The 15934-nt window shown below is 39.3% G+C and overlaps 1 protein-coding gene across 4 annotated transcripts in view; it reads right to left on the bottom strand.

Moving 5' to 3' along the window:
* Positions 1 to 463: 463 nt before the first annotated feature.
* Positions 464 to 15934, bottom strand: part of PTPDC1 (protein tyrosine phosphatase domain containing 1) — an 86182-nt gene continuing 70711 nt past the window's right edge. For 3 of the 4 annotated variants that reach the window (XM_020289223.2, XM_012738509.3, XM_012738508.3), the window contains 8 exons: positions 15577 to 15748; positions 13485 to 13565; positions 13147 to 13265; positions 11262 to 11399; positions 7892 to 9150; positions 4819 to 5004; positions 3276 to 3386; positions 464 to 808 (listed from right to left, as the gene is read on the bottom strand). In XM_020289223.2, the coding sequence (XP_020144812.1) occupies positions 692 to 808; positions 3276 to 3386; positions 4819 to 5004; positions 7892 to 9150; positions 11262 to 11399; positions 13147 to 13265; positions 13485 to 13565; positions 15577 to 15748 (2183 nt within the window). In that variant the 3' untranslated portion in view covers positions 464 to 691. The remainder of the gene's footprint in view (positions 809 to 3275; positions 3387 to 4818; positions 5005 to 7891; positions 9151 to 11261; positions 11400 to 13146; positions 13266 to 13484; positions 13566 to 15576; positions 15749 to 15934) is intronic. The other variant, XM_012738511.3, reaches the window with a different exon arrangement.

The following is a 15934-nucleotide window of genomic DNA, read 5'->3' as shown; positions in this document are numbered from 1 at the left end:
GTTGTCTGGAAGCCTGACAAAGAGCAAGTCTACTTACTACAAGTAAAAATCCCAACCACTTCACAGTCACTCCATTAAAGTAAAGCTAAATCACTCTGAAAAATAACACACTTTGAAACCCTTGGTCACATTTGTAAGATGAAAAGGAAAAACAAATAATTTCAAAGAAAGTTTTAAAAAAATCCTTTAAAAATATTGTATCAATAGCCTTCTTAGTAACAAATATAAAACAGTTTAAGACACTTGGTGACTTTCTTAGGTCATATGTCAGGGGGACGGATACACAGTGAGGTTTGACTACTGAAATTATCTATTTGGTAAAAACTCCAGGAAGAGTTCTGTCAAGAAAATGGTTGTTTTGGAAAGACAAGTTACAACTTTCTCCAAAACGTCAAAAAGAATAAGAATGTAAACACCACACATTTAAAATGTTAATACAACAACATAAATTCAGTCAAATAAATAAAAGAAAGTGGCACCAACTTTATGGCAATTTTCCAAAACAAAAATGTAGCTCAAGGATACTTTAAAATAAATAATTGCTCCAACTAGGAATGATCGTTGTCAGCACAAATGACAAGCATTCAAAGTAAAGTGCTATGGGAAAAAGTAGCTCCACAAACTTCAACTTATTCTCATATGAACTGGATATTTAGGTCGGAAGTATTCATCATGAGGAAAGTCAGCTTCACTAGAGACCAGGCTTAGGGCTGTCTTTTGTCATTTTTCTTTTTTCTTCCAGAATGTGCTTAAATATTTTCTTCAGGGTGCTGTAAACTACTGGTCCATTTTCAGAATCAAAATTAACCTGGTCACAAAGAAATTTATATTCAGGACAGTATAACAAGAATTTTAACCAGTCTCTATTTGGGGAAAAAAGAGGGAGGTAGCGAAAAAAGTCTTATAAACATAAATATATATAATTTTAAAAATACATAATACATTTTGCACATTTCAATTGAAAGACCATATTAGAACTGCCAACCATGCCAATACCAAACTTATGAATAAAAACTCAAAATCAAATCTAGTGCCTGGATATTTAGTATAATCACATATACCTAGTCATGAAGCAAGTCAATAGTGAGTGTGAAGTAAGGTTTTAATTCAGAGGCTAATCATTAATGGTATAAGGGAAAGTATTCCTTGTTAGAACACAGCACATCAGCTGTAAGTGTCCTGCTAAGAGGCCCTGTGGCCACTGTGGGGCAGAGTCAGAGCAACCTGAACAGAAAGCCTGGCTCTCTACCTGCCAGCTGTGTGTCCTCATCTCACACCCAGCCACTCTAGGCCTCAAGTGTATCTTCTGTAAAACAGGGACCACAATATCCTTTTCCTTAGGATTTTGTATCCATGAGAGTCTAACATAAGTTTGGCATGTAAAAATCCTCAATAAATGTTAGTTTCTTTCCCCTTGATGGGAAGGTACTATGCACACATGTTTGGATTCTTTGTCCCAGTTTACCATACTCAGGGTTAGGAGTGAGGGTAGATAGAGAACCAGAGTAAATACTCCAGTCCCCCACCCCACCCCATCCCCAGAATGTGTGACTCACTAAGAAAGAATCAGGGTCACACAATCACCGCCTCTCCTCTTCTGGAATTTCTCCCTCTCTGATAAATTCTGACAAAGGGAAGGTTGTTCCTTTGTCAATAACTATAAAAGATCTGAGATTTTACCCTACTTAGCTTGATGGTATCACACTGGTACAAGATACAAGGCTGCTGGGTCAAAGACAAACAGCTTTATTCCTCATGGCTGCATGTGCTTCATACTCACGTGGGTTCCTCCTGCCTCCCACGTCCTGTGGGGGCAATGCAGAGGCCCAGCTGGAGGCTACACAAGCAGGGGGTTTGCTTCATAGCTGAGGAGCCCTAAGCTTAAGAAATCCCCATGTTTAATAAGGGGACTGCAAGCAAACCTGCCAACTTTTGCTCTGAAGGGAAGTATCACAATATCCTGGGAAGGCAGAACCACGCGCCTTCTGCCCTACAGGCAGAGCTAGACAGACTTCCATGAAGAGCTGGTCCCCAAAGAAAGCTGTCAGTATACCTGCTCCTCAGACTGTGCAGCGATATGAGAGACCCAAGGAGAACTGCCTTCTAACATTTTTATAGACAGATTTTAAACAACTGCTTATCTAACTCTTCATTAGTATCCCCTTAAAAGGCTAACAATAGTTGTAAAAAATCCTATCACTTTCAGATACACCAATATTAAGGATTTTTTTGTTCAAACTCAGAGATTTAATTTTATCTTGACCACTACATTGTCTATCTATTTACAAAAACTCCTTATTAATATTAATAATGGTTTGAATTGTTTACTTTCTTAAACATCAAACCACAACCTCTCTCGAGTGGTAGATAGCTTCTCAGTCTATGAAAACGTAAATATAGATGTAAACGATCACATGACCTGGATTTGGGACCATTGACTCTGGACACTGTGAAGAACAGACTGAAAAGATGTCAGGTGGATAATACCATAATATCCAGACAAGGAACAAGGAAGACTGCAGGAAGAACATCACTTTGGAAAGAGTGGAGGAGAAGGAGTTTGGACAAATGTTAAAAAGAAAGAATCTTCACAACTTAGGAATGAGTACAAATGATAACTGCTATCATTAATGTTACCAGATACTGTCATTCAAAATCTGGGTTCTTTGTTTAATGGCATTTTCATATTGTATACGAGAGATACCAAATAAATTAGTTGAAGGGGTGAGGGTGAGGGGAACCTTTGCTCTTGGCATGAACCTGGCTTTTTATTTCAGGTAGGAAAAACAGCTATGAGCCAATAGGATGTGCTTTTAGAAAGGAAACAGTTTTTTACTCTTTCCTTAGGATATGTCAACCATGACACCATACCAAATTGGCAATGTTTGATGTTTAATTCTCAATAGATGGCTTTTTGTTTAAATCCAAGGTAGAACTGGCTCAACAAGCAAAGATTCCCTGACTCCTACAAGGCACATGATTTAAAATTATGTACTCAACACCCAATTGTTTCTCTTCTCCATTATAAAAGCTCTTTGTTTCAATGTTTTCCTTTAAAAATCCCTCAGTTCAGCTCTTCCTACTATCACTGTTTGGAAAATGATTTTTTTTTTTGAGGGTGGAATTCTGCAACAACTTCAAGAAATGTCAAAGATATTTCCATAAAGGGGAAATACAGCTAAAAGTTTTGTTTTAGAGGATGGTGACCTCTGGATTCTGACTTACAAAGATGTTGCTGATCTGTGGCACGGAAGGAGAAAAAGAATGTGACCCACCTTAGTGAAAGCTTTAATGGCATGAACAAGGAAGGCTTCCTCCACGTCCACGGGAACCGTCTGCAGGCTCACGATGCAATGTAACACACAGAGAATAGTCTGGTGTTGTCCCTGTTTTTTGCAGAAATCAGAATTAAAACAGTTGTTTGAAAAATGCCTCAAGAAATCTATTCAGAACAATCGTAGAGTTGAGAATTAGTTTGTGACCAGGTATTTATTCATAATCTCAAATGCTAAAATATCTACCAAGAGCTCTACCAAATGTTTATTGTTATGTGTTAACAAATCTGAAAAGCTTTCAGGAGATAATACCAAAGCTGGTTAGTTAGTGTACAATATACGACTGAATCTGAAGATCAGTACAATTTTAAACCAGATGTTTCTCTTGCAGTGAACAGGATTGATTTTTCTATTCTTGTTATTTCTGGATATAATCATTTTGGTTCAGCTAGTAAACGCTGACATGTCATGGTGATATGTGGACTAACCAGTCAGGCACTGAGCGGTCAGTACCTGTGTACCTAGCCCACTGCAGATGCTATGGAGGGAGGGGGTTAGATGAAGAAAGTGACAGCCCCAGCCTCCAAGGGTTGGTCCACAGCCACCTGACAAAGGTTAATCTTCTCCCTTTTCATCCTCTCCTGTTTTAGCTCTGCGATTTAATTTCTGAGAAAATATTCTAAGAAAAGGACTCCAGATACGGGAAAAATCTTTTCTTAAAAAAGATGTGCATTGCACAACTGTGGTGTGTGTTTATGTGTGTGCACATGTCTGTGTGTGAGGCTGTATTTCTGTATGTACATGTTTGTGAGCATGTGTGTGTGTGTGTCTGGTGTGTATGTGTGTACAGCAATTATACAAATTTTTTAATGAAGATTTGGAAACAAAGAGGAGATGCTTATATTATAGCACAGTAGGTAACTCAAGGCTGATTATTATATAGCATTGTTTCCTAAAACAAGAACAAGCCTATTTTTATAAGAAAATTTAGCACCTTTATGTGGTTAAAAATACTAAACTATATAAAAGGATTCATACAATTTCTAGCCCCCCTTCCTACATCCATTATCTCTTAGTAACAACAAATACTTAGTGGAAACAAATACCCAACAGTGCTGAAGTGGTTAACTATGGCATAGGCTCACATCAGAGCATCGCATGCCCATTCCAGTCAATAGCTTACACTATTCATGGGAAAATACCTATGTTAAAACTTTAAGCAAAAATGAAATGTAAAGTTGTATGTTAAAATAATTTTTACTAATTTAATATTTGTGCTGATAAGATTAAAAGAAAAATTGAAAATGTTTATAGTGGCTCTCCCAAGATTATTGATATTTTCCTGTTTTATTTTATATTTTCTAGATGTTTCTAGTGGGTATTAATTTCTATTCTTATCTTGAAAAAACTATTAAATTAGACCTAGATATGGGATTTAGTATGCAGTCCCTTTTTTTTTTTCTATCATGGATTTCTTTTTTTTAGTGTGTGAAATTTATACTGAGGGCCTTAAAGTCATTAACTAGTCCAGCAGCAGCTCTACCTTCTCTAAGAAAAACAGCGCTTCCGCGGCATCTGCCTGTCTGTCAACCAACATGTCCACATCTTCTTTGGTGATTACAGGTTCCTTCAGTTGCTCCACCCAAGACCACATCAAACTGCACAGGATAAAAGGGTCCCTCTCGCCACATATTCTTTCCCAAGCTCCATCTCGGGAATTTAGTTCTTTCTAAAAAGGAAGAGAAAGGGAGAGAGACAGAGACATGCAGAAGAGAGGGAGACGCCCACTGACACGGGCGATCCTTAGGCTACCTGCGAGCGTGAAAGCTCAAGCTATAGGGTATGGATCTGGGACTCCTCCCAGTGGACACTGGCCTAAGACACTGAACTTCTTTAAGATTTAGTTCCCTCTATGAAGCTTATGCCCTGCCTCACACTGGGCTAATTGGCTGAGATAAGATCGTTAAAGCACAGAGAAGGGGCTGAGTTAATCCACCTTCTCTCCTTCATTCAGAAACCACAGAGACAGTTCAGGAAGAGTGAGTCTTCCTCTTCAGGCTTCTAGCAAACAAAACAAATATTTACTGCAAAGTAGAATGGTATAGGAGAAGCATAAATAAGGAAACATCTGTAAATCAACCTAGGATTTGAGGAAAAGCTTGTGACTGAAACTTCGACATATGCAAAGTCAGTAAAGTTGAAAGTTGGTAAATGGAGTATGTGTATTTCTTTCAAATGCCTCTTTAGAATCCTCTGTAGAACTTAACAGATAACAAGCTCTGCATCCTGAAATTTGATAGGGTGAAAATAACTAAAAGGTTTTGCTAAATACTCCAAATTCCTGGAGACAATTTAAGCATGAGATTTTAAAACTTCACCTCACAGACAGAAGGGAAAAGTGAATTTTAATTAATTTTTGACAGGGTTCAGATTTATGCTTTAGTGAATCAAATATATTTTTGCAATAGTAATAAGTGTAATAATTGCTACCATTTATTCATTCACCCATCCAATATTTATAGCATGCATACAGGGGGGCAGAAACTATTACACACGATTGATCTCTGAATGTCATAGCACCCAGCAGGGAGGCCCCTCACAAATAAATGTATTGGGGCTCAAGAAAGATGAAATTACTTACCTGAGAGCCCAAAGCTAGAAAACAGCGAAGGAGGTCTTTGCACCCAGTTCTGCCTTACTCCAGGGTCTGTTCTGTCTCTGTCATACCACAAGGACCCTCTGGTATTGGGTTTCTCTTTATTATCTTATAAATTAAGCCAATGCTTTTACTTGTTCATACTCCTTCCCATCCCATAGATCATGTACACAACAGAGTACCTTTTTATTCAATTTTGTCAGCTAATAAGGAGACAAGCTGGGCAGAACTGATATTACTCAACAACTTTTTTCCCCAAAGGACTATCATGATGTTCCCTGAGGCTTTCCAGTGATGTTAGGCAAGACATCCGGGGATCATAGAAAGTGTTAAACCCATGAGCTATACCCTTGCTCTGTCACATACATGTGACATTGAGCAAGTCACTTAACCTCTGTCACCCTTAGTTTCCTCATCTGTGATACTGAATTCATAAGATTAACAAAGAATACATAAATAGTATCATCTGCCTCCCAGGACTATTATGAAAATCACAAGAAGTAATATATGTGAAAGGGTATAGTAGAGGCACAGGCAGCATTATACTGCTCAAGTAATGTTTACTCTCTTCTGGAATTCATTGGGTTTTTTAAATTATTATTATTACTACAAGGCCTAAAATAAAATCTAGAAAGGAAAAAAAAGGCAAAAATATCCCCATAAAAGGTTCACCTCCAAAAATGCTTTCATATATGCTACATGTTGAAACAGTCTGTCCCACACCAAGTCCTGACCTCATCATCAGCACAAGCAGAGCTCACGTGGTCACTCAGCTGCGAGCACTCAGGGCTGACCCAGGAGTGAAGGCACAGATGTTCCATCAGAAATGGAAGACCCTCTTGCTTGCTAACTCTTGACACACAGTAATGCACAGGAAATATTTGCTGACTGATGGAAGACTTTTCCAGTTTGGAGTAGTAAATAAGCAACTCATCTTGGAAGAATGCAATACACTTAACTACTAATTAGGCAAAACACTACAATTCTGATGAACAAAGCTTTCATCAAAAGTTCTCTCCTCCCATCGAGCAGTTGGAAGTCAGTGTAAAACTCAAAACTTAATTTTCATGCTTTGGCGTCTGAAGAGACACTGGCACTCTTAGAAATTTTATATGCCTTAACAGTACACTGTGGAAAAGAGCTATGAAACTAATTCATAATAGAAAATGGGCTGAAAAGTCAATATTTCACTGAGTCAGGGCTCACTGAGTCAGCCCCTTGGGGGCTGTTTGCCTGTTTCTGGTAACTAGGTTTACAGGCCTGTCTTTTCTCTAAACCAGGTGCTCATCTGGGGCAAAGAGAGTGCAGCTGACTTAAGACTGTCTTCCTAGTAAAAGCACAACACAAGAAGGACTTAAAATTTATAACTTCACATTCTAATTTAAGTAAAATCCAAGAAATATACCCAAAAGACCTCATCTCAGTTAAAACTAATGGCACAATGGCAGTCTGTGCTTCCTCCCACTTGCTCTCCTGATTCCCACAGTGTCCCTACTGGAGCAGGGTCAGCAAGTCTGAAGGAGAGATGCAGAGGAGACAGCATCACTCTTCTTATCTCAACACTGACGCTGGTAAGCTTTAGAAAATAACTTTATTTATGTCTCTGTCAGTAGTTCTCAACGTGTGGCCCCCATGCCAGGCCTCGGGTTAGAGACAGGTCAGATTTCTAACGCTATCTGCTGTGGGCAGGCTGCCCCCACAAACCCAGCAAGAAAGAAGGAAGCTACCAATGCCAATGCCTTGTACAGGTCAAGCATCATGCTAAGTGCTTTCTTGTACATGGAGATTTAAACGAAACCACACAAACATCCCCTTAGGTCTATAACATCAGGCTCACATGAGAGCTGAGTCTTGAAGCTCAAAAATTAAGTGTCATGCAACATATCTTCATATTTCTGTAGAAAATACATCTGGGAAAATGCATTATACTTTTGCTTTGACATAAATGAAATATGAGTACCTGCCACATTTCTACCTTCCTTTTCACTTCCTCCTTTTCTGCAAACTCATTTAAATTTGCCAGGGCTTTGGCTGCCAGTATTCTTCTTGCTTCCACACTCAATCCAGACAGCAAAGCAGAGTGTGGAATTGCTTCGGAAAGATCTTTGTCGTCCTGGGTTTCATGTCCAGCTGAGAACTGTGCTTTGGGACTGGAGCCACAGTCCAGAGGGCTTCGGTGAGTCCTGCTGTCCTCCTTGACAGAGCCAGGACCCCAATCACCATGAGTTTCACACCGACAGTGTGCTACTTGCTGGTGAGAAGGGTTTAGATCCTTATGGGCATTTGGAAAGTTGGGTGAAACTGGTTCCACAGGGCTGTGTGAGCCTGAAACACCTTCAGAGAAAGCTCTACTCTGCTGTGCTTCCTTTGGAATGTTACTCATGTGGAAAAGTGACGACCCATTATCTTTGAGTCCTTCTAAGCCTCCAAACTTAGACTGATTCCACAGAGAAAATGTGCTGCGAACCAATGCTTCCTTGTGTAAATCTAGTCCTAGAGACTGTGGGACATAGCAGTGGCTAATAGGCTTCTGCTGCCTGGGGTTGTGGCAAAGCAAGACCTGGGCAGGCACCGTCCCTGGAGTCTCCCCTTGTTCCAGGAGGGACTCAGCCCTCTTTAAATCTGAGTCACTGTAGCTGAGGCACCTTTTCAGATGAGTCAGGGGTTGAAGGCACTCAACATTCCGCCTCTTCCAAAGGGGGTCAAACTCTTGCTCACTGGAAAGAATCACATCCTGATTCTCAAAATCTGCCACGACTGCAGTGGGGTTAAACGGGTCAGATGCATCACTGTCATGCCTCAGTAACTCTTTGTCCAGCTGCATTGTGACCATCTCAGACACAGTCTTTTCGATTTCAGCAGAAAGACCAGGTTCTTCAAACACATCCTTTATCACCATTGGTCTGTTTTCAGCTAAGTCCAGCAGCAATTTGCAAACAAGGTGGATAATTTTTGGCACATGTTTCAGAAGTCGTGCCTCATGACCATGAAGGAGATGACGCTGGCGAATTAGATATTGAGCTAAGGTGACAGCATGTGCTTTGGGATCACAACAAGAGAATATGTTGCGGAGAGGAGTCAGAAACTGAGTAAATTCCCTTACACAGAGTAGCTGTCCTCTGGTTTGTATGGAATTGGGTCGCTTTGCCCGCACAAATATAATTGCTTGGTCTGCAGTCATTCTTGTTGCAAAAACTAAGTAACAGGCTATTAAAACACCTAAAAAAGTGAAGGAGAGAAGACTGGCATGAGAAAAGCTTATATTTTTATTTACTTATTTTATTTATCATTCTTTGATGATTTAAAACTTGAGTATGTATTAAGAAACCATATAAAAGAGGCACATTTCAAGGACAATTATGATGATAACTTTGTAACTTTTTGTACAGGTGTTTCTTATTGCACTCCCCTTATTGTGTAGAACTTTACCTGTCTACATGGCACCCCATCCCCATGACTGAGATCTTGGGACCCCAGAGATGGACTAACACAGGCACTGGCATAGTACAGGTGAGTGTGCAGGAGGGGAGGGAGACTGAGTGAACTGTACATCTGGCTTATCTATCCTCCTGATTCTACCCAACTGTAACAGAGAAGAACAGCTCTTTAGAATTTCCATATAATCAATCCATCTACTTTGTGCGAGGACCTCCCGCCTTGACATCTTTGCCACCAACTGCTAATACGTCTGGGCTTGGTACTCTCCCTGCTTGGGTGCTTTCCTCTTTGGAGATTATTCACATTCACAGCCTATTTTTCTTTCTGACAATTGTTCCAGACTTGTATCTACGCTATTATGTGTTTTTCTTTGGACCATAATATTATTCTACTTTTCTGTAAGTAATTATGGAAAATTAAGTAATATTAAGGAAGCTAGCCTCAAGACTATAAACATTATGTAGTCTTATTAGCATCTAATTAAAATGAGTAACTAATGAAAAGGTAATAATTAATCAATTCATTGAAATATAACAGTCAATATTAAAGTCAAAGGAAAATCAAATATACTTGTGTTATTCACAAGTTTGTAAATATCTTGTGTACTTGTATATGTGTACATAAAAATCAGAACCTCTGAAAATAGCATGTTCTCCAGTTCATAGTAGGGAAGAAGATATCTTTCTCACCAGGACATGGCAGATTAGTGTAAGTGTAAAATATCTGCAGAGCTAGCATGCTAATGCCCAGGAATAGAGAGTCTTTGGCTTGATCCTAAGAGCTAAGAGTCTCCAGCAGAATTGAGTCCCATCCCTGAAGAGGCTCCCAGGCAGGTAGCAGATCCCCAGGCAGGTAGAAGATAACTGGGCAGGTGGCAGATCCCTGGGCAGGTGTACAGGTACACTGTGCTGAGCTGGAGGTGTTTGGTTGGACCAGATGACAATGAAGATTTCACTCATAGGCCTTTATTTTTACCCTAACACCCAGCACTGTAATGAGATTCTGCTAAGTTTTTGAATTAGTGTAAAATCACTAATTTTTATATTGAATTCTATGGGACTATTAGCTCTTAGGAATAGCCAAAGTCTAACTATTCCTGGGCATTAGCATGATAGCTCTGCAGATATTTTACACTTACACTAATCTGCCATGTCCTGGTGAGAAAGATATGTTCTTCCCTACTATGAACTAGAGAACATGCTGTTTTCAGAGGTTCTGATTTTCACGTACGCATATATAAGTACACAAGATATTCACAAACTTGTGAATCACACAAGTATATCTGATTTTCCTTTTACTTTAATATTGACTATTATATTTCAACAAGTGATTAATTATTACCTTTTCATTAGTTACTCATACTCAGTATAGAATTCTAGGCACAGATAGACTCTCTTTCACAAACAAAATCCTTATACTTCTGAAAGGACAAAGCAGATGAGCTTTGGAGTCAGACAGCCATGGATTTAATTCTTGGCCCCGTAACTTAGTAAGTAGCAAATTACTTAACTTTTCTCAAACTGGAATTTCTTCAACTCACACTGTTGGTAAAGATTTTAAAAGACAGCAATTGTAAAATGCTTAGAACATGGTAGGTGAAACAACTTGCTATTTTCACTGATAAGAAAATCAGAAAACAGAGTGGTCAGTTAGCTAGTTTTAGCAACCCATCTGTTTACTAAATATGATGAGTCATTCAAATATACCTCACCAGCATATGGTCTTTGTAACTACCTGTTTAAGATATTTCAAATATCTTTTATTTGCTTCTACTTGACTCCAAAGCTTTGACAGAATTCTGAAAAATATTTAGCCTTAGAATTAGGAAATCATATTCCTTTTATGTTTTAAATATGCCTACAAGACAATAAAAACCACCTCTTAGAATTTACCTGTTCGACCAAGCCCTGCATGACAATGAACAGCTAGTTTTCCTTCCTGTAAGGCAAATGTCATCACCTTCACCATATCTAGGATGGTCGTAAGAGACGCTACACCATAATCCTTCCATCCAAAATTGTAGAAATAAACTAGGTAATGAAAAAGAGAAAAGGGGAAAAAAGAATCAACACATAGGAAAAACACTTCCAAAGACATTTGAAGAAAATGAGTGAATTCATGAAAAGTATAAAGATGTAAGGTATGTGGATCTCATTGGATATACAGGCCTAAAATAATAGGTTTTTTACATTTCCAGTAAGTTTATTGTTAAAATTTCCTCACAAAGCATGTTCTATATTACTTAAGACATTTCCTGCTGAAACTCAGCTGGAAAAAATTATGAAAAAGTAGAATTACAAATTAATAAAGTCAATGATCTACACTAAAGTCACTCAGCTATGAAGAGAAAGCATATAATCTTGTTTAAGCAGGGAAACTAAATGACTGATAAATGGCTAAAAATATTAATAGTATATACAGATTTTCTACCCAGTGTAAAAAGAAAAGCTGGCCGGGCGCGGTGGCTCACGCCTGTAATCCTAGCTCTTGGGAGGCCGAGGCGGGCGGATTGCTCAAGGTCAGGAGTTCAAAACCAGCCTGAGCGAGACCCCGTCTCTACTATAAATAGAAAGAAATTAATTGGCCAACTGATATATATATAAAAAAAAATTAGCCGGGCATGGTGGCTCATGCCTGTAGTCCCAGCTACTCAGGAGGCTGAGGCAGAAGGATCGCTCGAGCCTAGGAGTTTGAGGTTGCTGTGAGCTAGGCTGACGCCACGGCACTCACTCTAGCCTGGACAAAAAAGTGAGACTCTGTCTCAAAAAAAAAAAAAAAAAAGAAAAGAAAAAAGAAAAGCTAGACACAAGCTTCTTAAAAACTAGTTTCAAGGGCCGGGCGCGGTGGCTCACGCCTGTAATCCTAGCTCTTGGGAGGCCGAGGCGGGCGGATTGCTCAAGATCAGGAGTTCAAAACCAGCCTGAGCAAGAGCGAGACCCCGTCTCTACTATAAATAGAAAGAAATTAATTGGCCAACTGATATATATATAAAAAATTAGCCGGGCATGGTGGCGCATGCCTGTAGTCCCAGCTACTCGGGAGGCTGAGGCAGAAGGATCGCTCGAGCCCAGGAGTTTGAGGTTGCTGTGAGCTAGGCTGACGCCACGGCACTCACTCTAGCCTGGGCAACAAGTGAGACTCTGTCTCAAAAAACAAAACAAAACAAAAAAAAAACTAGTTTCAAGACTGCACATGTTTATGCTTTCTAGCCTGGTTAGAAGGAAACATGTTGAGTAGATTCCATCCTAAAGCTCCTATGACTGAGGAGCTTCTGGGATTGTCACAAGAGGAACCCTGGGTATCCTCCCAGGGGCAGGCCTGGGTGGCAGTAAAAGCATGAGCACATCTAGGTTCCATTCCTAACTGCATTTCTAAGCTGTGTGGCCTCATGCAAATCTGTAACCCTTTAAGCCCCTGTGGTCTCATGTGTAACACAGCAATAACAATTATGTTACACAGCTGCTTTAAGGAATAAATTAGATAACAGCATCTGGCATACTGCAATCAGTGACTACATGTTAACCATTAATACTACAGGGTCTCCTCCCAAAATCCCTCTCCCAGGAAAAAAGAAACCTTGTACTTTCAACAGCAACATCAAAGAAGAACGATAGCATTATTTAAAGTCAAAGTTAGCTCATCTTCTCTTTTCATGAGCCCTATTACTATGCAGGAAGTGTTTATTACCATCACCTTTCAACCTAAGGGCCAAGCAGACAAAAGTCTCTGAGAGCTGTCCTTGATAATTCGTGAAGAGGACGGTGGGAAGGAACTTACTGCCAGCCTCCATGAAAGCTTCAGGAAGGTACGTGAAACCACTTTCTTGTTCCAGAGGGCTCCCACAGCTAGCATGCTCACCAGGGCGCTGCAGGTTGATTATTGTTTTTATTCCATGGCTTAAAGGAAAAAGAGCAATTAATCATATTGGGAGTTAGCATTTTAAAAAATTAGCCATTTATTATAAATTATTCTCAAAACCTTAATTTCTTATTTGAAATAAGCTCTTCACTGTTAACTGTTAAAATGAAAGCACTTTTTCACTTGAAGACGAAAGCAAGGAAAGAAGAAAACACATGAGTTTGCTCACTCCAGTGTGTGAAGGACACAGCATTTACCTGTGGAACTGCTCAATGATGTGGTACTTCTCCAGCAGCTCCGAGGATGGGCGGGCCATGGCCAGGATATTATCAGTGACCCTGCAGATGGGGAGAGAATCTGGTGAGATGCACAGAACCTAGAATGTTCCATCTGGAAGGACTGAGACTGATTTTTTTCTATGATTTCAAAAACTGTCTAAGAATATTCTTAGACAAATCTGGTTTCAATTTTACATCATGATTAGAGCTCTAAAGAAACCCTAGTTTTTAAAATCCCCACAAAAAATCCAGGTCATAAATTATTTTTAGACTCAACAAAGTGTTTTCAAGGACCCTCAAGACATTCTAGTCGACATGATGGAGAAACCTCAGTGGGCAGCAAAGGCTGGATTAGTTATCTAATTAGTTATCCAATGGTTAGTGACTAAATGAGGAGGACCACTGGGAGGCATTTTTAGTTACTCAACTATGGGAACATGTAACCTAAGATGTTAAATAGGGACAATAATGCGTGCCTCACAGGATTGGTGTGAGAATTCAATACAATGTGGGTGTAAAGTCTTTAGCACAAATCCTGACACATGGTTATAAATAAATGCTGAGTTACTGTAATTTTGCAACAAATACAGGCTCTGGAGTCAGTTGGGTCTGGTTTCAAAGGCTAGCTTTTCTACTTTCTAGGTTGTTAGCAAATTACTTAGTCTCTCTGAAACTCAATTTCTTTGTCAACAGAATGGCATTAACAACTCACAAGAGTTTTATGAAGATGAGAGATAATAATTTGTAAGCATCTAGCATAGTGCCTGGCCTTTAGCCAAATGAATGTTTACTGAACGAATGGATGTGTAGAGGTCCAATAAATGGCTGTCACTTTTATTAGGCCTCTGGGCTCTGGCTTTATTCTGTTCTGTTCAAATGTCTCATCAGTGGCCTGGTTAAAGATACACAAGGCAGGCTATTGGAAGTTGTGGGTCACATGAATCTCAGAGTAGTAACAAAGACATCAGATTAGCAGGGCAGGATCTAAAAAGCATCTCCCCCTCTGGAACAATGCATGACATTTAACATGGACCCCAAAGGTTTAGGGCCCTCCAAATTTAATGATATTTAGTATACAATAAGGGGAGATGTGACAGGAAAGCAGCAGAGGTGAAAAAGAAAAAATATTAATGTGACCTTACGCTAATTAGAAATTTTCTTGTCTGACTATGCCTCAGGATTAATGTTTACTTCTTCTTATCACTGGTGTGACAGTGATAGACCAGAACATGATCTGTGGAGAACAATAATGATGGCAGACCCCAGACTGGATCACTACAGATGTACCCAGCAAATCCAATATGAAAAAGTACAGGTTGCAAGTCAGATAAGCTGGCTGACAAATATCTAATTAAAAATGGATTGTTGCTGTACAAAATAATTCATGGCTAGAATTCTTTAAACAGTGAATTCCTTTAAGTGTGTTTCAATATGATCTGATTTGATTAACAATTTTTCGGATGTCACTATATAAGAAAGGCACACCTGACTAGTTTACTGTTACTACTAACAAGTATTATGATTCAAGAATGATATTAATTGCACTTACACACCATAAACAATGAAAGCATCTTATATTATCGACTGCGCTGACAACTTGTAACACTTGTATTAAGATTTTTGTGTGAAAATGTGTCCTTTCCTACAGAATAAAGGAATAACATAAAAGTGAGGCTAAAATTTACCTGCATGAAATGAAAAACTTACATAGGTATCTCATAATTTTCTCAAACTTATAGCTGAACACTTCTATTATTTCTAGCAATTTCTGAAATTCAAGAGCTATCTAATTAGCCATTTTATAAGGATGTTTTACATATATATATAATTTCACTTAATTAAAAAAGATTCTATGATTTTGGTTTTATCATCTCTATTTTACAGATGGAGAAACTTAGGTTCAAGAGGCCAAGATCACACAGGTGGTTTAGGGCAAAGCCAGACCTGACTGGCAAGGGGAGGTCCTGACTTCAAAGCCTTACACTGCCCCTTCCATGTGGCATGGCTCTCAGCTCACACAGCTTCCTTCCTTCATCTTACAGAGCTGTGCAAGACTGACAGGCCTACTCACCAGGACGAGTAAACCCCCTTAATGGCTTGCTCCTCCTCGCTCCAGCGGGCTGGGTTCTCATACTTGCATGCTCTACCACCACACGCCATGGAACATGCCACATGTCCAGGAATGACATGCCGTAAACGCTCTCCTACTTTTGTGTACTTTGGTGTTGGACGTTCTGAATTTCCTAGAACATACAGGGAAGGGAAGATTCACAATTCCACTCACCAAATGAAACAGCAACATGGGAAACAGCTTCCATTTTATATCAGGATGGCAGATGACAAGCCGGAGCTAATTCCCCTTCAGCTTGTTAAGAAAACAAAACCATTTCCTTTTCATTTAAATGCACTATCTCTTAATATTTAAGAAG

Source organism: Microcebus murinus, chromosome 12, assembly GCF_040939455.1.
Source record: "Microcebus murinus isolate Inina chromosome 12, M.murinus_Inina_mat1.0, whole genome shotgun sequence".
Taxonomy (NCBI): Eukaryota; Metazoa; Chordata; class Mammalia; order Primates; family Cheirogaleidae; genus Microcebus; species Microcebus murinus.
Note: the sequence above shows the minus strand (reverse complement) of the source record. Positions and strands in the feature narration are given on the sequence as shown.